Raw genomic sequence first — 26163 nt, forward strand, 5'->3', positions numbered from 1 at the left:
TAATCTAATTTTGTTCTTTTCAAATACATGTATATGTGATACTGTACATCACACAGTTAACCGAAATATTAAAAATATGTTTATTTTTGAAATACATCTTATACTAATAAAAGCATTTAATTTTCAAAATCACATTAAATAAATAAAATTTAATTAACTTTTCAAAATAAATAAAATTTAATTGACTTTTCAAACAATTTTATCGTAAAAAAAGATAAAAAGCATAACTTCTACAAGAAAGATAAACTGTTTTTAAGTTCTAATAGGAAAAGGTGCAGAAGTTGGAAATTAAATCACTGCAGACACACAATAACATGTTACAACAAAACAAATGTGTGCAACTATAAAGAATATTTAAAAAACAAACTCTGGATTCACTGACTATAACATGACTGATTGATTCTATAAAGAATATTTAAAAAACAAACTCTGGATTCACTGACTATAACATGACTGATTGATTCTTGTTGGTTTAATGTCCAGTGGCAAACATTACATGTATATATATAACATTTATGACAAGACTGTTGACACATCTTAAGCCTAAATATCAATATGAATAGTTGTAACAATATTTCAAACTATTTAAAGACATTTCACATGATAAATATATATGCAGGACTCTGAACTGCGATGGTACTCCAAACTGTGATGGTCACGTGGAGGTGCGATGGTTTGATGCTGACGTGAGTTTTAAATCACGCTGAAGTGCGATGGTGTCATTATCATGTTGACAGCTACGCCAAAGTCGATGGTTGTCACACTGAAGTGCGAAGGTCTACACAAACTACATTTGCTGTGCTTTTCATGTTGATTTAGATGTCCATTAATATCTTAGAAGCAGTTTTCCAGGTTTTATCTTGACAAGGGGCTTATAAACTTTAAAACTACAGGGAATGGTAAAATTGAAATATAGGGGAAATTTAATCTTCTGCAGCATTTTTTTTTCAAAATCTACAAAAGGTTTATTGTTTTACATACAATTGAGCATGAAATTCTCTAAAGATACACAGACAGACTCTCTTCCTTATACTATTACGATAAATGGAGAACTCATGAGAGAAACGACGTATAGATAAAATGCTAATGCAGAATTATTTCCACATGCAGAAAATCACAGAGAACGATCTCTTATTTTGTATGCAACTGAACCAAAGACAGCCATGGCCCATAAAAAATGCATGAATATAAATTTATTTATACAAACTATTAAAAAATCTACTTCTGGTGATAATTGCACATCTGTAGATTTTAAACTAACAATCATACGTTAAATAGACCATCGCACATCAGCCTACAGCCCATCACACTTCCTCGTAGACCATCACACTTCAGCATCCCCATTGCACCTCTGAATCCTACATATATATTCTTCATACATTCATAGTACAAATTCAGTTTGAAAAAAGTAATATATAGTTTCTCCTATGCAAGTATATCAATGTAAACAAATTATTATTCTAATAGTCTCTCATTCTATTTAAGTTACAACATAAAATAAAACATGCTATAAAAAGGTTTTCTAATAAATTGACAACACCAAAAGAAGCATACCTGCTATCACTGTGTTGATGCATTCATACAGGAGAGACATGGCGGAAGTACTGAAATGTATAATATATAACCTTAAACATATTATTTATATCGAATTCAGATGAAGTTTTGTAGGGAATCATTTAAACTATGTCTGTGTAACCAGGTCCTAGACACCAAGTGTCAATCATTTAAACTATGTCTGGGTAACCAGGTCCTAGACACCAAGTGTCAATCATTTAAACTATGTCTGTGTAACCAGGTCCTAGACACCAAGTGTCAATCATTTAAACTATGTCTGTGTAACCAGGTCCTAGACACCAAGTGTCAATCATTTAAACTATGTCTGTGTAACCAGGTCCTAGACACCAAGTGTCAATCATTTAAACTATGTCTGTGTAACCAGGTCCTAGACACCAAGTGTCAATCATTTAAACTATGTCTGTGTAACCAGGTCCTAGACACCAAGTGTCAATCATTTAAACTATGTCTGTGTAACCAGGTCCTAGACACCAAGTGTCAATCATTTAAACTATGTCTGTGTAACCAGGTCCTAGACACCAAGTGTCAATCATTTAAACTATGTCTGTGTAACCAGGTCCTAGACACCAAGTGTGAATCTATTCAACGCAAGTCACGTATAGTTTTCTACAGACATAAATAATGTCCCATTATCAAGAAGTATGACTTTGAACTCTCTACAATAGATAAACCAGATGCTCCGCAGGGCGTAGCTTTATACGACCACAGAGGTTGAACCCTGAACGGTTGGGGCAAGTATAAACACAACATTCAAGCTGGATTCAGCTCTAAATTTGGATTGTGATTAAATAGCTGACACAGCATAGGTTTCTGACACAGAATGAATGTGTTCTAATGAACTTAAAATTTTTGTTTTCTCTTAGAGCAATTCACTATGCTGTTGAATATTAATCCTCTCAAAAAAATGTTCGAAAAATTTTCTTTTTTATTTATGAAATTTCAAATGAGAAAAATTGAACCCAATTTTTTTAATCACATCCCCCTTTCCCTTATTCCAAAACTAATCTCAATTAAAATTTCTAATGGAGTTTGCAACAATAACTACTCATTTAAATACATCATAAAATATTAAGATGTAAAAAAACTGCTTGTTATCACTGAATAGTAAAGATTATTTTAATTTATCAGTTGGTAGTAAAAAGTGAATATACATTGTATATTGTATATAACAAAGATTTAAGTTGATTCTGGACAAAGAAAGATAACTCCAATTAAAAAAAAATCTTGCTATTGCACAATATTTTGCAATTAGATATTTCTTGCTTACTATTCTGGACAAAGAAAGATAACTCTAATTAATTTTTTTTCGCTATTTCACAATATTGTGCAATTAGATATTTCTTGCCATTGTGCAATACTGTGCAATTGAAAAGACTTGCTATTGCACAATACTTAATATAATAATTTTAGATCCTGATTTGGACCAACTTGAAAACTGGACCCATAATAAAAAATCTAAGTACATTTTTGGATTCAGCATATCAAAGAACCCCAAGATTTCAATTTTTGTTAAAATCAGACTAAGTTTAATTTTGGACCCTTTGGACTTTAGTGTAGACCAATTTGAAAACAGGACCAAAAATGAAGAATCTACATTCACAGTTAGATTTGGTATATCAAACAACCCCATTTATTCAATTTTTGATGAAATCAAACAAAGTTTAATTTTGGACCCCGATTTGGACCAACTTGAAAACTGGGCCAATAATCAAGAATCTAAGTACATTTTTAGATTCAGCATATCAAAGAACCTAACTGATTCATTTTTTGTCAAAATCAAACTAAGTTTAATTTTGGACCCTTTGGACCTTAATGTAGACCAATTTGAAAACGGGACCAAAAGTTAAGAATCTACATACACAGTCATGACAGTTAGATTCGGCATATCAAAGAACCCCAATTATTCAATTTTGATGAAATCAAACAAAGTTTAATTTTGGACCCTTTGGGCCCCTTATTCTGTTGGGACCAAAACTCCCAAAATCAATACCAACCTTCCTTTTATGGTCATAAACCTTGTGTTTAAATTTCATAGATTTCTATTTACTTATACTAACGTTATGGTGCGAAAACCAAGAAAAATGCTTATTTGGGTCCCTTTTTGGCCCCTAATTCCTAAACTGTTGGGACCTAAACTCCCAAAATCAATACCAACCTTCCTTTTGTAGTCATTAACATTGTGTTTAAATTTCATTGATTTCTATTTACTTAAACTAAAGTTATTGTGCGAAAACCAAGAATAATGCTTATTTGGGCCCTTTTTTGGCCCCTAATTCCTAAACTGTTGAAACCAAAACTCCCAAAATCAATCCCAACCGTTCTTTTGTGGTCATAAACCTTGTGTCAAAATTTCATAGATTTCCATTCACTTTTACTAAAGTTAGAGTGCGAAAACTAAAAGTATTCGGACGACGACGATGCAGACGACGACGCCAACGTGATAGCAATATACGACGAAAATTTTTTCAAATTTTGCGGTCGTATAAAAACTATATATGATCTGACTTTCAGGCAACATGGTTTTTACTCAGTACTTAACAAACATAGAAACAAAATTTGATAAACCAACATGTAGTTTTTTTTTTTTAATTTCCGTACATACCTGTGTATTAGGTTGGTTAATGGTTCAATCAGTTTTTTACCCAGTCTAGGTTCCAATGGTGTTAATGCACTAAACTGTAAACAGAAAACAAAGGATCAAATACTAGAATCATGCTTTTTTACTTTGTCTGCTATTTAAGTCATACCATGTCTGCAGGCATCAATTTCTGCATTTAAATAATTTCATATTTCTATCAATATTGTCAATGCAGATTTTTAAGGGATTTTATCTCTCCAAATTATGGCAAATATCACTCAAATATTGTGAATATAAGAACAATATAAATGTGTACAATTATGTAATAATAATGACTTATAAGTCAAATTTTTATTGGCTGTGCATAATTTATATAGCTTGATTATTTATGTTAGTTCAGGAAAGTCTGATCTTAAAAGTATTTCATTATCCTAATAATAATGCTGATATGGAAATATATATATATATGTGTGGTGTGTGTGTGTATGCTTAAATTTTCACGAAATTATCATTGTCTATTTGTTTAAAATGTACCTACCAGTTTAATGATTTTGATAAGAACCCAGTTGTTTGTAGAGCTTGTCATTAGTTTGAAGAATAGCGGTGCTAATGACAGGTAATTTTTAGGATTCTTTCTTGCAAGTTCACAGATTACATTCACAGCTGCTGACTGTACACCTGGAAATTAAAAAAAAGTGTTAATAATTTTACAAATAGTTTAAATTATTTATATTCCTAGAATTGCGAATGGACATGTAGAATGTGTCAAACAACCTGATTTAGAGTAGAAAAAATCTCAAGGCCACCAATGACTCTCTCCTCACAAACTGATTTAGAGTAGAAAAAATCTCAAGGCCACCAATGACTCTCTCCTCACAAACTGATTTAGAGTAGAAAAAATCTCAAGGCCACCAATGACTCTCTCCTCACAACCTGATTTAGAGTAGAAAAAATCTCAAGGCCACCAATGACTCTCTCCTCACAAACTGATTTAGAGTAGAAAAAATCTCAAGGCCACAAATGACTCTCTCCTCACAACCTGATTTAGAGTAGAAAAAATCTCAAGGCCACCAATGACTCTCTCCTCACAAACTGATTTAGAGTAGAAAAAATCTCAAGGCCACCAATGACTCTCTCCTCACAAACTGATTTAGAGTAGAAAAAATCTCAAGGCCACCAATGACTCTCTCCTCACAACCTGATTTAAAGTAGAAAAAATCTCAAGGCCACCAATGACTCTCTCCTCACAAACTGATTTAGAGTAGAAAAAATCTCAAGGCCACCAATGACTCTCTCCTCACAACCTGATTTAGAGTAGAAAAAATCTCAAGGCCACCAATGACTCTCTCCTCACAAACTGATTTAGAGTAGAAAAAATCTCAAGGCCACCAATGACTCTCTCCTCACAACCTGATTTAGAGTAGAAAAATCTCAAGGCCACCAATGACTCTCTCCTCACAAACTGATTTAGAGTAGAAAAAATCTCAAGGCCACCAATGACTCTCTCCTCACAACCTGATTTAGAGTAGAAAAAATCTCAAGGCCACCAATGACTCTCTCCTCACAACCTGATTTAGAGTAGAAAAAATCTCAAGGCCACCAATGACTCTCTCCTCACAAACTGATTTAGAGTAGAAAAAATCTCAAGGCCACCAATGACTCTCTCCTCACAAACTGATTTAGAGTAGAAAAAATCTCAAGGCCACCAATGACTCTCTCCTCACAACCTGATTTAGAGTAGAAAAAATCTCAAGGCCACCAATGACTCTCTCCTCACAACCTGATTTAGAGTAGAAAAAATCTCAAGGCCACCAATGATTCTCTCCTCACAACCTGATTTAGAGTAGAAAAAATCTCAAGGCCACCAATGATTCTCTCCTCACAACCTGATTTAGAGTAGAAAAAATCTCAAGGCCACCAATGACTCTCTCCTCACAAATAACAAATGATGGTGCAAAAATCTCATATCCAGAGTTTTGACAAAAAGAAATTTTAAGTGAGCTTACAACTACACTGTACATTTAGCTATCAATGTGATGCACGATAACTTATATAAATTGGCATAATGATGTCTTTCCTTATTTCTTATGTATTGTTGGGTTGCTGTCTCATTGTGTATCCATATACTACTCATAAACAAATGAACCATAAAACAACATTGTGTATGTTCAAATATGTACTATTATGAAATAAAAAAAGTTTACAGTATGTATAATTGAGTAAAGCAAAAATTAACCTAAAGTTTTCTACCGCTTTTTTCTCCTATTACATTGCATCTTTTCTCTGATAAAACACAATATATGTTTGTCTAAATATTTTTGGAACTAATCAGTACCTGGATCCGGATCCTCCAACTTTTCTTTCAGTCTTGGAAATGCTGGTCTGAGGGCTTCTGGAAACTGTAGGAACACTTTATACATGATTAATACAGACTTCTTCCTCAAGTAAGGTCTAGTTGATGTCATCTAGAAAGAAGAAGAAAATCTTCATATTCCATTACTCAAAATATATATTTTGTAAAAATGCATGACAAGATTTATCCAAAATCCAAAATGTTAAGGTAGAAACTCTGTTGTTCTGTAACATCCCAAAGGTGTTACTCTGACCAAATATCATCTTTAGATGTTCCAACTTAAAAAGTGTTATTAGATAAAAAAAAAAAAAAAAAAAAAAAAAAAAAAAAAAAAAAAAAGATGTGATTACCAATGAGACAACTCTCAACCAGAGACCAAATGACATAGAAGTTAACAGCTATAGGTCATTGAAGGGTCTTCATCAATGAGCAAAGCCCATACCCCATTGTTAGAAATGATTAGAAAGATTGAGAAAAAGTCAATAGTAATAAATCATATTCCAAGCATGCTGAATCATAAATGTGACCCACACAGAATAGGAATAATTCAGGAACGGAAATTGCAAGAGATGGAACATTTAAATATCCAATTTAGGTGAAAATGAACCAAGAATTTTAATTTGTCTTGTTTGTCTAATTATTTACAGACTTACCAATGTCATGATATCATTTGCAAGATCCCTGGCTAGGTCCTGTGTGACAAAACATGACAGACCAGAAAGGGCTACTCCTGCATCATACATATTCTGACTATTAAGGTCCTGTAATGAAGACATACATACATTTATATATAATTATTGCTGCACTGGCCATTTCAATACTGTAGATTCATTTATTTTCGTGTGTACTATTTTTTGTGGATTGAGGAAAATTTGCATTTCCTTGGATATTTGATTTTGTGGTTTTGTTAAGTATGCATTAAAAAAAGCCTATATAAATGTTTTCATTCGTTGAACATTTAAATTTGTGATTCACCTGTACCCACGAAAAATTGGTATCCTTCAAATAATAACGAAACCACAGTAACCATTTCTTATAAACCATTTTTTATATGAAAAAATTATCAAATTTTGGATGACTTTAAGCTGTTTTTATTATACAACAATATATCACTACATGTACATGATTAGCTAATCTGTTTTAATACACACCTTCCTAATCATATTAGTTGTCAGCATGAGAACGTCTGTACCATCATGAAAACTTTGTGATGCTGATAAGTAACCAATTCTCTGTAATAAAAATTCAAACATTTTTTTTATATATAATAAAAGATTGATAGAATGTAAGTATGACCCATTGAAATATGAAGTGAATGGTGAGTATGACCCATTGATATAAGCAGTAAATGGTGAGCATATGAAGTGAATGGTGAGTATGACCCATTGAAATACGAAGTGAATGGTGAGAATGACCCATTGATATAAGCAGTAAATGGTGAGTATGACCCATTGATATAAGCAGTGAATGGTGAGTATGACCCATTGATATAAGCAGTAAATGGTGAGTACAACCCATTGATATAAGCAGTAAATGGTGAGTACGACCCATTGATATAAGCAGTAAATGGTGAGTACGACCCATTGATATAAGCAGTAAATGGTGAAGTACGACCCATTGATATAAGCAGTAAATGGTGAGTATGATCCATTGATATAAGCAGTAAATGGTGAGCATGACCCATTGATATAAGCAGTAAATGGTGAGTATGACCCATTGATATAAGCAGTAAATGGTGAAGTACGAACCATTGATATAAGCAGTAAATGGTGAGTATGATCCATTGATATAAGCAGTAAATGGTGAAGTACGACCCATTGATATAAGCAGTAAATGGTGAGTATGATCCATTGATATAAGCAGTAAATGGTGAGCATGACCCATTGATATAAGCAGTAAATGGTGAGTATGACCCATTGATATAAGCAGTGAATGGTGAGTATGACCCATTGATATAAGCAGTAAATGGTGAGTACAACCCATTGATATAAGCAGTAAATGGTGAAGTACGACCCATTGATATAAGCAGTAAATGGTGAAGTACGACCCATTGATATAAGCAGTAAATGGTGAGTATGATCCATTGATATAAGCAGTGAATGGTGAGTATGACCCATTGATAAAAGCAGTGAATGGTGAGTATGACCCATTGATATAAGCAGTAAATGGTGAGTAAGACCCACTGAAATAAGCAGTAAATGGTGAGCATCATTTTCTCAGTGTTTGAAATGTATATGCAAGAGATTAATGGTTTGTTTTTGATCAATTGATTAGTGTTTAACAACACTAAGCAATCTTGGCTATATTGTGGCAGCCACTTTTTATTGGTGGAGGAATAGAGATCCAAGACTTTCAGATGGAAAACAGGTGTCCTAAAAGTTAATGAATATTGATGTCAAACACACCAGTAATGAATTGGATATAAACTAACAATCTCAGTGATAACAGATTCTGAACAAATGAGACCACTCATTCAGAGGCCATCTTTTGTGTTTTAAGAAAGAATCTAGTTTTTTTTATTACTTAAAATTGTTAAAAGCATAACTAAGCCTCTAGTTACCTTAAAAGTAAATTTGCCAGAACTCATCACTTCTATGATGTTAAACGCTCCCCAGCTGATGTCATAACCAATCATTTGTAGCTGTAATTAAAACAAGTTCAACTATTAGTTTTCTATTAAAACATCACTAAGAATTCAGAAATGAACATTTATCATAAATTAAGAAAATTGGTAATTTTTGCAAACCAATTTTAATATTTTTGTTGAAACAAAGTTTTGCTCTGTTGAAAAATGAATTGTTACCTTTCGTTATAACCAAATAATGAAAAGATCATAAATGTAAATGGCCATGGCAGAGAGAAAGGTTTTATTACTAACAATTACAATGGCTGTAATAAAGTTACCAACAGTTAAAATTACTGTTTTCCAAATAAATGTAATCAGTGACTCTCTCATTTATAAATCCAAATATTAATCTCTTGTACAGTGTGTATATATATTGTCCTACAATAAATAAGAAAAAAGGACAAATCGAAAAAAGTATTTTCTGGCCATCAGTGTTCTCCCCAGAAATTTTGGATAGCATAACATTTGACGTAAAAAAAAAAAAACTGTATTTTTTTCAATGTCATCTATTGCATCGTGGTGATTCTCTATTTCCTTTATGTTATATATGTTATTGTTTATTACAAAATGCATTATATTGTTTGTATGCTATAGGCTCTCATTTGGTGAATAAAATATTCTATTCCATCCTATTCTGTGTGTTTATATTGTTGATATCTTTACTGAGAATACAATTAAACTATAACCATGATGACAGTATTTTCAGTTTATGTTTTCTATATTCATTTATAGTTACTCAATTATTTTTCAACTCTTGAGCCAAATAAAAATATATGTGCGGTTCAAGTTACCCTACCTACCCAACTAAATGAATGATTGGGTTATTATAGTGCAACCTGTATAGATACAATTACACTAAATATCTAAGAAAAAACTGGTTCTTATCAAAAGAAAAAAAGGGAAGAGAAAGTATCCTTCAAATAGCAATAAATTTAAATTCAAAAACTATTTCTTTATCATGTCTATGAAATATATTGGTTCATGGTACTCAATGAATTAGTCACAGTTGTTTCTTTTTATCAAAATGATATCTATTTTTAACAAAGTTATCTAACAAATAGTCTGTTAATGCGTAGTTTTCGGTGCTGCGACGCTAAAATGGCCTGGGGAGAACGTTAACAGTGGCCATGATCGCTTTAACTGTTGGTAGCATCTAAACCAATTAAGCATCTATGCAATCTTTGACAGTAGGGTGAAGTTATAGATGGAGTCTGAAAGCTAGCCCAAAGGAATAAGGATTACAGATAAGTGGATTAATGATGACAAAATGTCCCACTACATATATGTTCATCCGTGCCATGTATCTTACATATGATAGCTTGCTGACAGCATTTGCCTTGACAGCAATATTTTCTTGTTTCAATTCCTGTTTAATTTCATCAATGCACTCAGCTATGTACTTTGCCTGAAATTATAAAACAAAAAAATCAATGTTTTAGGGCTCTTTGAATTATCTAATATTGTGGATGCTATTTTACATGTATATGGATTATGAAACAATTGAATATTTTTAAATATTTGATTTTTGTGTTTTTGTCAAAGTTAGATCCAACAGTATAGAACATTCTTGGTTCACCTATGAATTACCAGATTAGTTAATGAATCCACAATTTCTTGTATTGAAACGTAAATGTAGCACTCACATGCACATACAACAAAATGTACAAAAATTTATATAGATATATTTACATATATATATATATATATATGAAAAAGACTATAACAGTAGAAATAAATACTGGCCAAATTCCACTACATGTATCTGGAATTTAATTTTGATGAGAGAATTGGGGGAAAAAATAGTTTCATCTTGTAAATGAATAATTCTGGTCTCAGACTGCATCAGATGAAAGCTTATCTTACACTGACTGATTCCAAAATTACATATGATATCATTGTACTATATTCATGAAATAAGGGAGATAATAAGCCACTTGTGGTGTCAAATAATAGCTTAATTTTATCCTGAAAGGCGCTCAAATGGCAGGATGGTTTGTGTGTTTAATTCATGTACATGTATGGCCATGAAAAACTTCCTGTTGCAAGAACTTGTGTTGGAATGGGAGAAATCTTTAAATAACATAATAATATATATACAACACATACATGGATTTGCAGGTCACAAGCATGACAAATAAAGCAAGCATACAAATTCCATTGTTATTGTTATCCTTTGGCATATTGTTCAGTAGCACTTTCCTCATACCAGCAGGTGAATGGATTTTACATTTAGACTTTGTTTCTGAGTTTTTTTCTCTGTATTATTATCCTTTGATTGCTACATCTCATTGACATAAATGTATATCCCTCACATTTTTGTATGTGCATTCCTGTGCTTTTGGTATCAGTTCAATTGAACAGTAAACAATGATTCTACAGAAAGGTAATTTTATACATAAATTACTGAATATTCTTTGGAAGTTGAGCAAGGAAGACTAAACAGTAACAGACACAACAGTACTTGGGTATCAACTGTGCCTAGTTGTGAAATATTGAGCCATAAACACCGATAAAGCTTATGGGATAGTAACAGAAAACAAATCTTGGTAATTTTATTTAGCTAAACATCGACATTATTAACGTTCAGTATTATATGCAGTTAAAAACGCCCCTTATGTGTAAACAAACTTTGATTTCAAGCATCAAATTGATATTGATTTATTTCCCGGCCCACCTCATTTTCTTTATGATTGCGGATTCCTCGAACCAAATCCTGCAAATTTTTGTCTAACACCCTTTCAAGGGTTCCTTTCACTTTCTTTAACGCCATTGGCTATCTGATGTTAGTCAACTACCAGCCAATGTCATCCAGCTTCACAAAATATTGCCGAGATGATGATCAAAATGGAGCTCATCTAAATCATGTGAGATGTTGACGTGGGAAATTTATTATAACCACTGGATTGAAACCGGTCATTATCCGGAAATGTTTCCTTGAAATATAAAGGTAGTTTCAACCTCCTGGTAGTACTATGATATGATCTGGTATCGATTTTAACTAACACTGTACAATGAAAACAGATCTTACAAAAACACCAGCCAGGTACAGGAGTTAATAAATGTCTAAATTCATTAATAGTAATTAGTTGATGACTTTTATTTTCGTTTGGAAACTATGATGTCTTGCCAGAAGCCGATTTCGTAAATTATCCGTATTCAGATTCTGTATGGGACTTATCATTTTTTTACCTGGGAGCTGGGGTTGGTTATTTTGAATGTTATATGTTCCTCTCTTGAACACTGCTTAATCTTAAATTTTATGTACACATGTAAGACCATATTGAAAGCTCAATTGGGTCACTTAATGTTATATGAATAGTTCATGCTTTCAGCTTGAACAATATGAATATTATGTATGATAGTAACCTCAAAATTTTGATTTACTAGCCTAAAAAATACAAATGTTGAGGGAGTTAGAGGTATAAATGGACCCAAAGGGATCTTGTTTTGAAAACAAAAAGATGCATTTATTGTTTTCATCATCTCAGAATCATCTTTTGTATTAATATTCAACTGATTGTATGCAGATTAGATGAATATTTAATCATTTATTGCAGAATTTATTACTTTACACTATATTTTTTCATGATATAGCGTGATTTGTATTTTTGGACAAAATTTTGCACAAATCACTGTAGATTTCGTTTTAATTTCTACTTAATTTATCTCAAACTATAAGCTGATTAAAACAAAATTTGGCAGTAATGCTTTTTAATTTAGTGATCAAAGTGAGTGAGTGAAATACATGTATAACGACTGAATTATTGGGATTATGAAGCACATATGCAGCTTCCTACATCACCAAAGTATTGTGATGTCTTACTTAATTGTATATGAATGGTGTTAAAAATATATTTCGATTTGATTGTTATGGTGTTCTTCCGTTGATATTTTGTCTCTTGACTGAGTATGTGAAATGAAATTGAGAATGGAAATGGGGAATGTGTCATAGTAATAATACTTTAATATTTCCATGTGTAAAAAATATTGATCCCCCCACACACTTTGGATTTATAAAAAATTTGAACCCCCTTTTTCACATACAGAAAAAACTTGACCCCCCCCCCCTGTATTTTTACCAGCCCCCCCCCCCCTCCCAGATAAAAAATGACAAGTCCCTTAAGTGACAAAAAACGTGGCATAGATCTATATAATTATATATATATACAAAACATACAAGGGTGTATGGATGGTAGAGGTTTCAAACTTGTGTCTGTTATTCTCTATAAGTTGTGCATTAGCACCCCAGTATATTCTACTCTCCTATTTAATGGGAGTCCAATTTTATTTCAGACTGATTGAATGCTTTTTTTTGTAAATTTATTGGGGTGTAAAAACGTTGCCGAAGTACATTTCGTTCGCCGCTTCATTCTAAAAATGTGCCGCACGGTCAAAGTTTTTACAACCCTATGAAATTAAAAAAAGAAACACTCAATACTTATAATAATTACATAATTTAGCTATGATCATGAATTCACGATTTCTATCAAAATTTTCTTTAATTTGCCTACAAGTGCACTTTATTGTGGAACCTCGTGTCATCATGAATGTTACATTGTGTAATGAATCTTAATTTCAGAAGGATGAGAGATTGCTGTAAGTCAGTCACAATAACGTTGGGACTTTCATAATGAACCATGCATCTAATGTAATTATTCGAAATTGAGTTTTTAAGCAATTATGTAGAACATGGTGGATTAATCTAAACTTGACTCGATGATGCTATAGCGAGCTGAATCTCTCACTTGTATGACAGTCGCATATACTATTTCATTTCCTTTTATATTTCATAATGATATTGTATATTTTTTTTAGTTTTACATTTATTGTTTTTCTATTCTCGTGAAAGTATTTCTCCTGTAGGTTTGTTTTTCACTGGACTGTTTGAGAAACATCAATATTGACTTGTTTCCGGCAGACGGAAATCTGTAAATTATGTATGCTATGGAAACGTATATACATATATACTTGAATTATAAGTACAAGTCTTATATTTTAAGATTTGTGTCACTTTTTTAATGTATTTTTGTGATATAGTTTTGGTAGAAACGATGCAAAAGATCTTTTTGTATACAATTATAAAATCAATTCATATAAAACAACAATTGCAACAACACTCCGACATCTTTTATGTGAGGGGGGATTATTGATCGTGTTAGTATAATTTATTTCATCGTCAAGAAACCTATGCACAAATCATGCGACTTTGAACCGCCTCGGTGGTTTCGTGGTAGCGTGTTCGCCTCGAGTTCGGGAGGTCGTAGGTTCGAAGCCGACTGGGTCAAACCAAAGACTTTAGAATTGAAATTAAGGAGTCAATTGAAGAGCAGACTGGTTGGCTCGGAGCCAGATTAATGAGTCCAGGTAAGGTGTTATGTCTTCCTGTGGATTAATACCTTGTGAGCTAGCACGTTAAATATCCGGATCAGCTTGTCGTTCAGAAACTGCGTTTATAGCATGAAAGAAGTAATACGCCACAAAGCAGGGCAAATATGCATATGACATAAACATCGTCATGAAGATGCATTTTAATATGCCAATGGACGTTTAGCAGCCATCATCGTCTCGTCATCAGTCCTTCAGTCATAAGAGCAAACTGTACGACAGTACTTTTACTATGTACCTTGACCCATGAGCTTTCATGGCATTTTCATACCAAAATTAATGATAAAGTGCACTCTGTCTTTTGCGATGATTATATATCCTTTCTTCGGCGAAAATAGATGTTTCGTTTATTGTTTTGTCATAGATTATGTTGGTTTTGTTTGTTTGTTTGTTTGTTCAAGTTCAAGTTTTGTCATGTCAGGGTGTAAAAGGAAAGCTAAGTATACGGTATGATCTTTGCTTATTGTTGAAGGCCATACGGTGACCTATACTTATTTTAATCTAAGTCATTTGGACTACGTTGGATAGCTGTCTTATTGGCATTCATTCAACATCTCCTTTAATATAGATGATAATGTTATATTTTATTATTGTTTAATCTTCTTTTTATTTTAGCTCACCTTGTCTAAAGGGCCAAGTGAGCTTTTCTCATCAGTTGGCGACCGTCGTCCGTCGTCGTCCGTTAACGTTTACAAAAATCTTGCCTCTTAAACTACCGTGCCAAATTTGACCATATTTGGCCACAATCATCATTGGGTACCGTAGTATATACTACAGTAGTTAAAAAAAATGTGTCCGACGACCGCGCCTGTCTGCCAACGTGGCCGTCATGGCTAAAAATAAAACATAGGGGTAAACTGAAGTTTTTGGTTTATATCTCTGAAATTAAAGCAATTAGAACAAATCTGACAAGAAGTAAAGGAGGGGCGAAAGACACAAAAGGAACAATCAAACTCATAGATCAAAAATAAACTAACAATGCTATCATGGCTAAAAAAGAAAAAGACAAACATACAAAAAAAGTACACAAAACACAACATAGAAAACTAAAGACTAAGCAACACGAACCCTACCAAAAACTTGGGGTGATCTCAGGTGCTCTGGAAGGGTAAGCATATCCTGCTCCACACATGGCACCCGTCGTGTTGCTTATGTTATTACAAATCTGGTAAATAGTCGAATTCGGTAGGTCACACGAAATTTGCCAATGAAGTGACTGCTTTAGATTGAATTCAACAAACTGTTGTTATGAACTAATATTGCCTAACACTTATTGTATACGACCGCAAAAATATTTTGCGTTCGTATATCGGTATCACGTTGTCGTCGTCGTCGTCGTCAGCGTCGCCCGAAGACACTTGGTTTCCGGATAATAACTTTAGGTTAAGTGAATGGATCTCTATGAAATTTAAACACAAAAGAAAGGTTGGTATTGATTTTAGGGGTTATGGTCCCAACAGTTTAAGAATTAGTGGCCTAAAAAGGGGTCCAAATAAGCATTTATGTGGTTTCCAGACTTGTGCAAGTGTATGGATCTTTCTGAAATTGTACCACAAGGTTACATACCAAAAAAGAAATGTTGGGATTAATGTTTGGGGTTATGGTCCAAACTGTTAAGGAATTATAGGTAAAAAAGGGGCCAAACACATTTTTTTTCTAATACTTTGTATAAATAGCTTATTTCTTAACCAATTTCTTGGTGTTCTTTAAAATGCTGAATCTAACTGTGTATTTGTTTTTAAATTGGTCCACATGAGGTCCAAAGAGTCCAATTTGTTTGATTTTATCAAAAATTTAATTATTGAGGTTCTTTGATATGCTAAATCTAAACTTGTGTTTATATTTTTGATTATGGGCCCAGTTTTCAAGTTGGTCTAAATTTGGGTCCAAAATTAAACTTTTTTGTTTGATTTCAAAAGAAAAATGAATATATGTTTTTTTATATGCTAAATCTAACCATGTACTATTTAGATTTTGAATTTGTGGGCCCTGTTGTCAAATCGGTCCCCCATTGAGGTCAAAAAGGTCCAAAATTAAACTTTGTTTGAATTCTTGGAATTCTTTGATATGCTGAATCTAACCGTGTATTTAGATTTTTGATATTGGACTATAATAGTTAATTTTGATTTTTTTAAGTACAATTAGACCACGTTCATTCTGTGTCAGAAACTTATGATGTGTAAAATATTCAATCACAATCCAAATTCAGAGCTGTATCAAGCTTGAATGTTGTGTCCATACTTGCCCCAACTGTTCAGAGTTCGACCTCTGCGGTCGTATCAAGCTGTGCCCTGCGGAGCATTTAATTAGGATCCAAATATGGTAATATGCAAGTTTCATTTACTCTTATTTCAGTTGGCAAATCATGTACACTAATCGAATATTTCTACACTCTGTATCATACTTCATTTATAATAACATCATAGTATGATGTTATATATTAATGAAGTATTTAATATATGATTTACACCAAGACATTACAAATAATCTCTAGTTAATATGGATTTTTTATGTTTTTTTCTTCTCAAAAAACGGTCGTTAAAAATAACTAGTTTTCACCCGGCGTCACATATTGTAAAATGTTCATGTACGATTTCAAAAATTTGGTGAGTGGTTGTCGATCTTTGTATTATAATCCTATTCAGGTTCTGTTTTTTTTCTTTTCTTTGTTTGTCTTTTAGTTTGAGGAAGGGGTGGTTCTTTGTCTTTTTAATTATTCATACCATCATCTACTCGATCGTCTATGTTATAAACAATTTGCAACAGCTACAAGTAATAGATACATTTCGGTTTCTTGGACATTTTTATCATTTTAAAGACACTAGAACACACCCGCGAAATCGCGGGCATATAGAGCTTGTGAACAAAATCAGGAGCTAAAAAACACCCGATCCCGACGCCCCCAAAAAGGTCCTGCCTTCCTCTAATCTCTACCTTACTTTCATTTTTGCTAAATCACTATTTTCCCTTTCAACAATAAATTTGTATGCCCCATTTATGGACATTGTGTTTTCTAGTCTGTGCATCCGTGCGTTCGTTCGTTCGGTCGTCCGTCCGTCCGTCTGTCCCGCTTCAGGTTAAAGTTTTTGGTCGAGGTAGTTTTAGATGAAGTTGAGCATGTTTTACTTATTTATGCAAGTGGTATGACCCCTTAAATAGTAAACATTTCAAAGAAAACAGTAGACAGAATCAGGACTTTCTATACTAACATAGAAAGTCCCTGACAGAATACAGAGAGTCTCTATATATTAAAGTAGTATAATCGTAGTTTACATGTAGATAAACGCGAAAAATAATTGTCCTCTATAAGGAGGTATAATAGTTGTGGGCCTTGCGATCTAAACACCATGATATGGAGAACGCTCTGATTGGCTTATTTATTTTTCATTTTTGTTATCTATCATACGATTGGTTGTATTTGTGCATGTTTCAAACCGGAAGTTTTATCTATGACAAAAATTCAGTCCGATGATGGAATCATATCCGGACTCCTTTTATGTCGTTTTTCTCCCAAAATAACTCAATCTGAATTATCGTAAGAATGAATGACAAATGCGACTATGCATATTACCTATAGGACACAGACATGATGATTGATTTATTGTGGAAGGAAGAGAAGCGACACACAAAATGAGGTTTTCTCGTTTAATAGTATAGATACTAAACTTTTTGTTACATAAGATAAACACATGCGGATTTTAATTGAAAAAAGATTTTGAATTTTTGATTTACAAAATAGGCTCTTAATTTTTCAAGTGAAATCAAATCCAAATTATAAATAGCACCAACAGGGTAAGAAAATAAAAGATAAGTAGAGGCCAGATACATTGATTTTTAATAATTTGATTAAGTATCACCAGCAACCATTACCAAAGTATATAAAAACGATAGCAGACATATGAACCGGGGCCTTTTATAGCTTACTATGTGGTATGGGCTTTTTTCATTATTGAAGGCCGTACATTGACCTATAGTTGTTAATTTCTGTGTCATTTGGTCTCTTGTGGAGAGTTATCTCATTGGCAATCATACCACATCTTCTTTTTCATATAAAAAAATCATAAAATTAAAAAAAAAAATGTTGATACCTAACCTAATAGGATTGTCAATGAAAGTCATACACCTTATTTCCAAAGTTGTCCTTTTTTGTTACATTTTACATTAAATAAAAGTTAAAGGGGCACTAGCTAGCTGTCAAATTCATGTTCACCGATTTCATTCAAATTCTCATATTTGATTTATAACATATTAAAACATATATCCAAATTACAATAAATCCAGTCCCTTATCGACGTCGCAATAAAATAACACTCCAAATCGACGGCCAATTTTATGTCTCTCCAATCAACGTTTTTTTTTATTGTTCTCTAATCGACGTCAGTTTAATCATCTTCGCTAGCCAAGGGTTACGATCCACTCCCGCTCTCTCCACAATGGAGAGAGCGGGAGTGAATCGTTACCCTTGGCTAGCGAAGATGCGAAAATTACTGAACTAATAGATTGATATGTTCTCCGTCCGTGGTAAAAAAAAATCGGAGGTTATACATTTTCTACATCCAACTTGATAGATACCCATGTCGTCGACTTGATATCTAATTGTTCTGCATTACTATGTAATAGATAAATTAAAAGCTTTTGCAAATGGTGTTTTCAAAATAAAACACCTTGTAATTGAGAAGAAAATTGTCGTTTTATTTGTTTCTATTAACTTTAAAAAAAATGTTTCTATAGTAAACATTACAGTAAGCATTCATCGCCTTATCTAACAAAGAGCTTCGTACTTTTGTTCTATTTCAACTGGGTATCCGCCTGGTCTGTATGGGTACTATAATGGATTGATTTCACATGTTCAAATAAATAAGTTCTAGGGATATGTTCATCGTCTCTCTGTCTTGTATATATTAGTAAAATTGGGGTTACTATGAATAGTAAAAATGGGGTTACTTTGGATAGTAAAATTGGGGTTACTATGGATATTAAAATTAGTGTCACTATGGAAAGTAAAATTGGGGTTAATATGGATAGCTAAAATGTAGATTTGTCTCTGAGTCGTATGGATAGTAAAATTGGGGTTTGTCTCCGAGTTGTATGGATAGTAAAATTGGGGTTTGTCTCTGAGTCGTTAAAATCACTCAAAACTAAGTGAGAAATGAGCAGTAGTGATAGATAATGATTTTTTCCCATTAGATATTGGAGTCAAACAAGGTGACAACCTCAGTCCGAATTTATTCAAGATATTCATAAATGATTTGCCCAGATATTTGTCAGATACTAGAGACCCAGTTAATGTCAATGACAAAGATCTACATTGTTTAATGTATGCTGATGATATTGTTTTATTATCTACATCAGCTGAAGGACTACGAGAAAAGCTGGGAATGCTTGATAAATTTTGCAAAGATTGGTGTCTCAATGTGAATACTAATAAGACAAAGGTGCTGATTTTCAACAAGGCAGGCAGACATGTAAAACAGATATTCACATTTCAGAATATAAATCTGGAATGTGTTTCAAAATACAAATACCTAGGTTTATATTTAAGCTCATCTGGTTCATTCAGTTATGCTCAAAATGAACTATACAAAAAATCCCTGAAAGCTCATTTCAAATTAAGGAAAGATCTTTTATCACTTAATCCTGATGTAAAAACAAGTATTCATGTTTTTGACCACACTGTAAAACCTATTTTATTATATGGTAGCGAAATATGGGGGATGTTTAATTCTCTTTCCTCTAAATGTAAGAAGGAAGATATATCTTTTGAAAAATTGTATTCAGGTTTACCCTGTGAGAAACTTCATATAAAATTTTGTAAATTTATACTTGGGGTACACAAGAAAACAACAAATGCTGCAGTGTTATCTGAACTTGGAAGATTTCCAATATATTTTAATATTATAAAAGGAATGTTATTGTACTGGTATAGATTAGAGAATTTAGGTAATAATTTTCCTCTATTAAAAGAAGCATATACACAATCAAAGACACTACATCACATGAATATAACATCATGGTATGGTTCAATAAATGTTATTTTTAAAATACTTGGTATTGACTATACAAATGCCATAAATGCTCCATTTTGTGAATCCTTATACAAATTTAAGAAATATATACAAACCAAGCTATCAATATTGTTTATTAGCTGTTGGAAAAAACAAATAGATAAATTTTCAGACAGTAAACTGAAAACCTACCTTTTATATAAAACAAATTTTGGTTTTGAAAAATATCTAACATTGATCAAGAATTTTGAACTTAGAAGAAGTTTTACTAAATTACGTGTATCTTCTCATAGATTACAAATAGAATTAGGTAGATATCAGGGTATTCCCCGAATTAACAGAATATGTAATAAATGTTCTTGATAACATTTTTGTTCGCTTTGGAGATTCCGTATATCGTCAAGTTATTGGAATTCCAATGGGGACTAACTGTGCACCACTTATTGCGGACCTGTTTTTGTATTGTTATGAGTTACAATTTATGACTAAAATTAGCAAAGACCCATCAAAACAACATTTGATACAAAAATTTAACAATACTTTTAGATATTTGGATGATATATTGGCTCTAAATAATGACGACTTCAGTATGTATACTAAAGAAATTTATCCTGTAGAACTTACTTTAAATAAAGCTAATGATAACAATGACCACTGCCCTTTCCTCGATCTTGATATCTATATCATAAACGGGAAGCTTAATACAAAAATTTATGATAAAAGAGATGATTTTTCATTTCCTATTGTTAATTATCCATTTTTAGATGGTGACGTTCCCTTGTCACCATCTTATGGTGTTTATATATCTCAACTTGTACGATTCGCTCGTGTATGTAACAATGTATTAGATTTTAGCGAGAGAAATTTATGTATTACTGAAAAATTATTACACCAGGGTTTTCGATATCACAAACTGGTCAAAACATTTACTAAATTTTATCACCGGTATAAGGAAATAATTCGTAAATATAACTCAACATGCAGACATCTTATACGTTCAGGTATTTCACATCCAAAATTTTATGGAAATATTCTTTATAAAGCACAAAAATGTCAGTATTCTCCTCAGAAACTAACAAAACCTTTAAATAGACTTATTAAAAGGGGATATAGTTACGATACTGTTGTCAGGTCATTAAAGATTGCATATTTTGGCTTTAACATTGATTCACTGATAGGGTCTTTGCATCGGAACTAAACACATTTACTTCTAAAAAAAACAGTTGTTGGCATGACATGGGTTATGTTCTTCTCATATATTTTATGATAGTATGATACTAAACCCCTAACGGGAGGGATTGTACCTGATATTCATATGATGAAGACATAATCTTTCAATCAGTTTAATTGAGGTCTGGAGCTGGCATGTCAGTTAACTGCTAGTAGTCTGTTGTTATTTATGTATTATTGTCATTTTATTTATTTTCTTTTGTTACATCTTTTGACATCAGACTCGGACTTCTCTTGAACTGAATTTTAATGTGCGTATTGTTATTCTTTTACTTTTCTACATTGGCTAGAGGTATAGGGGGAGGGTTGAGATCTCATAAACATGTTTAACCCCGCCGCAATTTTGCGCCTGTCCCAAGTCAGGAGCCTCTGGCCTTTGTTAGTCTTGTATGATTTTAAATTTTAGTTTCTTGTGTATAATTCGGAGTTTAGTATGACGTCCATTATCACTGTACTATTATGCATATTTTAGGGGCCAGCTGAAGGACACCTACGGGTGCGGGAATTCTCGCTACATTGAAGACCCATTGGTTGCCTTCGGCTGTTGTTTGCTCTATGGTCGGGTGGTTGTCGCTTTGACATATTCACCATTTCCTTTCTCAATTTTATTTTTTACAGAGTTTGTCTTTAGTGCCGTGTGGAGACAGTAGAGTGCCTCCCCGTGCTTAAGGTTTATGCTCTTATATTATACTAGATTATGGAGTGTGTGTCCGAGCGAGAACTTCTCTATGTTCATTACTTTAGGAATATCTATCAAAAAGTAGTATTTTAATATTCAGCCCCATTCATCTATTTAGTCAGACGTCAGTCGCTACCTTGATATACCCTTTCTTTTTTAAATTTGTCGGGTAACTTATGACAATAAGCATTTGACGTCTTGAGCCGAACAGTTTTATCATTTTTACACAATTTAATCTACTGTGTGATGGTTCATATTCTGGACGCCAGTCTTTGCTCCTTTGTAATAAATCTACATACCAAAAAACAAATATGAAGCTTAGAAATGGAAAAATATTAAATACTAAACTCGTTCAAAGGGTATCTACACGTCTCAATCTTCAGAATCGCTTATCTAAAAATACTACTATAGCTAACGTTTTTAACAATAAAAATCGTGGTTACCCTTCTATCGATAAGTGTCATGCCAAAAAATGACTTACGTGTCCCCGTCTTTCCACCAACAATACAGTAAGGTCCACATTTAATGGTCGCACATTTTCTCTAAATTTTGAAACTGATATTACTTGAAAAACAAACAGTATTATTTATTTACTCACATGAAACAAACCGGGATGCGGTATTCAGTACGTAGGTGAAACTGGGCGATATTTATCTAAACGCACGCAAGAACACCTGTATCGTTTTAAAAGACCCAATAAATTCAAAAGTATCATTTATCAACATCTTAAGAAGCACAGTCATCCTATTAAATATTTAACAGTTCAACCTTTAGAAGTAGTAAATAAGCAGCCTGGTGAATCTCATTCCAAGTTTGTACGATCACGAAAAATAAATGAATTAAATTGGATTAAAAAATTACAGACAGTCTACCCTCTCGGTCTTAATGATAATATCATGGGAATTGGCAATATATCAAGAACCGATTCTGTTAACATTTTGGATATAGTTTCTAAAACTGTTCGTAAAAATCGTTCTCATGGACGCAGAAAAAATCGCAATCAAAGAAAATTTCGGACCAACCATACAAATATTTCGGACCTAATTTCCATTTCAAAAAACAACGGCAGACATTATCTGTTAACCAAGCTTTGTTCTTTACCTATAAATAAATTAAATAAAATTTTAGAGGATTGCAACACAATTTCATATTACAGTCCTAAGTATGAAATTGTCCAAATTATAATGGCATATTGTTATTCTAAACTGTTTCCAAAAATTGATCGACCTGAAGATCATAAAAAACATTTTATTAAAATAAAGTATGTCAATAAAGGTTTTGATTTTGTAAATATTGCCGGTATTTTTAACGACCATTCTGTTAAAGACCAAATTCCTGGATATTTTGATAATACTGAACTCCCTCTCATTTGTTATATTTACAAGAAATCTACCCGAAAATATGTGTTTAATTATAGCCAATTGTGTAAAGATGTAAATATCACTGAAAATACACCTATGTCGTGTAATTGCAGTAATTCAGAATACACCTATGGACCAATTTCCCATGTTATAACAGGAGACCTTAACATCGTTCGCGACCGAGAGTTAAAATCATTCCTCAGTAAAGGACCTAAATATCGTCCCCCGTCAACTATTAACTGGAATGAGTGTCGTAATATCATCAACGACTCACTCCGCGCCTACTGTTTGAAATGGGTAAAACGGGAAAAAGCTGACAAAAAATCTTTGGACTCTTTTATTAATTCAGTAATGAAGATAGTTGATATTCGAATACAACATTTTAAAGAACATTTTACCCTCAACAAAAACTATAAAAACCCTATTTCGCGTATCAAAAATAAACTAACAGAACTAGCCAAGGAATTTGTTTTTGTCCCGGCTGATAAAGCTGCTAATAATATCATTATTGTTTGACGTAAATTTTATATAGAGGTTCTGCAAAAGGAAATCACGAATTCACCAACATTCCAACTGACTTCATTTTCAGAAAACGACATCTGTAACAAACATAAACTTTTAGCTACTTCTTTACAAGCAGAACCAAACACAATGAAAGTCCCAACTATGTACTGGCTTCCGAAGCTGCACAAAAAACCTTACAAATATAGATTTATTTCATCTTCCAGCCATTGTTCAACTACTAAATTGTCTGTTTTACTTACTAGTACACTTGGTACAATAAAAAACCTGATAATAAATTGTTCAAATAAGGCCTTTGAAAATAGTGGAATTAATTACTTTTGGAGTGTCAAAAACTCGTTGGAAGTACTTGATAAATTGCATGCATATATTGGTGATTTTGAATCTGTTCAAAGTTTTGATTTTTCTACCCTATATACCACTTTGCCTCATATTCTTATTAAGAAAAAATTCACATCCCTAATTAACTGGGCATTTAAAAAGTCGGAATGCGAGTACATATGTTCAAACTCTTTTAGATCATTTTTTAGTAGCAATAAACAAAAGAACTATGTCAATTGGACATGCTTTGATACTATTTATGCACTTGAATTTTTACTTGATAACATTTTTGTTCGCTTTGGAGATTCCGTATATCGTCAAGTTATTGGAATTCCAATGGGGACTAACTGTGCACCACTTATTGCGGACCTGTTTTTGTATTGTTATGAGTTACAATTTATGACTAAAATTAGCAAAGACCCATCAAAACAACATTTGATACAAAAATTTAACAATACTTTTAGATATTTGGATGATATATTGGCTCTAAATAATGACGACTTCAGTATGTATACTAAAGAAATTTATCCTGTAGAACTTACTTTAAATAAAGCTAATGATAACAATGACCACTGCCCTTTCCTCGATCTTGATATCTATATCATAAACGGGAAGCTTAATACAAAAATTTATGATAAAAGAGATGATTTTTCATTTCCTATTGTTAATTATCCATTTTTAGATGGTGACGTTCCCTTGTCACCATCTTATGGTGTTTATATATCTCAACTTGTACGATTCGCTCGTGTATGTAACAATGTATTAGATTTTAGCGAGAGAAATTTATGTATTACTGAAAAATTATTACACCAGGGTTTTCGATATCACAAACTGGTCAAAACATTTACTAAATTTTATCACCGGTATAAGGAAATAATTCGTAAATATAACTCAACATGCAGACATCTTATACGTTCAGGTATTTCACATCCAAAATTTTATGGAAATATTCTTTATAAAGCACAAAAATGTCAGTATTCTCCTCAGAAACTAACAAAACCTTTAAATAGACTTATTAAAAGGGGATATAGTTACGATACTGTTGTCAGGTCATTAAAGATTGCATATTTTGGCTTTAACATTGATTCACTGATAGGGTCTTTGCATCGGAACTAAACACATTTACTTCTAAAAAAAACAGTTGTTGGCATGACATGGGTTATGTTCTTCTCATATATTTTATGATAGTATGATACTAAACCCCTAACGGGAGGGATTGTACCTGATATTCATATGATGAAGACATAATCTTTCAATCAGTTTAATTGAGGTCTGGAGCTGGCATGTCAGTTAACTGCTAGTAGTCTGTTGTTATTTATGTATTATTGTCATTTTATTTATTTTCTTTTGTTACATCTTTTGACATCAGACTCGGACTTCTCTTGAACTGAATTTTAATGTGCGTATTGTTATTCTTTTACTTTTCTACATTGGCTAGAGGTATAGGGGGAGGGTTGAGATCTCATAAACATGTTTAACCCCGCCGCAATTTTGCGCCTGTCCCAAGTCAGGAGCCTCTGGCCTTTGT

General features: G+C 32.7%; 1 protein-coding gene across 4 annotated transcripts in view; it reads right to left on the reverse strand.

Annotated features, from left to right (window-relative positions):
- Positions 1-12041, reverse strand: part of LOC139526291 (AP-3 complex subunit delta-1-like) — a 38838-nt gene extending 26797 nt beyond the window's left edge. For 3 of the 4 annotated variants that reach the window (XM_071321443.1, XM_071321429.1, XM_071321423.1), the window contains exons 1-9: positions 11807-12020; positions 10442-10537; positions 9067-9147; positions 7658-7738; positions 7160-7267; positions 6489-6618; positions 4692-4831; positions 4178-4251; positions 1555-1604 (exon numbers count right to left, since the gene is read on the reverse strand). In XM_071321443.1, coding sequence (XP_071177544.1) covers positions 1555-1604; positions 4178-4251; positions 4692-4831; positions 6489-6618; positions 7160-7267; positions 7658-7738; positions 9067-9147; positions 10442-10537; positions 11807-11902 — 856 coding nt within the window. In that variant the 5' untranslated portion in view covers positions 11903-12020. Of the gene's footprint in view, positions 1-1554; positions 1605-4177; positions 4252-4691; positions 4832-6488; positions 6619-7159; positions 7268-7657; positions 7739-9066; positions 9148-10441; positions 10538-11806 lie in introns of all 4 variants that reach the window. The other variant, XM_071321437.1, reaches the window with a different exon arrangement.
- Positions 12042-26163: the final 14122 nt, after the last annotated feature.

This window comes from Mytilus edulis, chromosome 1 (genome assembly GCF_963676685.1).
Source record: "Mytilus edulis chromosome 1, xbMytEdul2.2, whole genome shotgun sequence".
In the NCBI taxonomy this organism is placed as follows: Eukaryota; Metazoa; Mollusca; class Bivalvia; order Mytilida; family Mytilidae; genus Mytilus; species Mytilus edulis.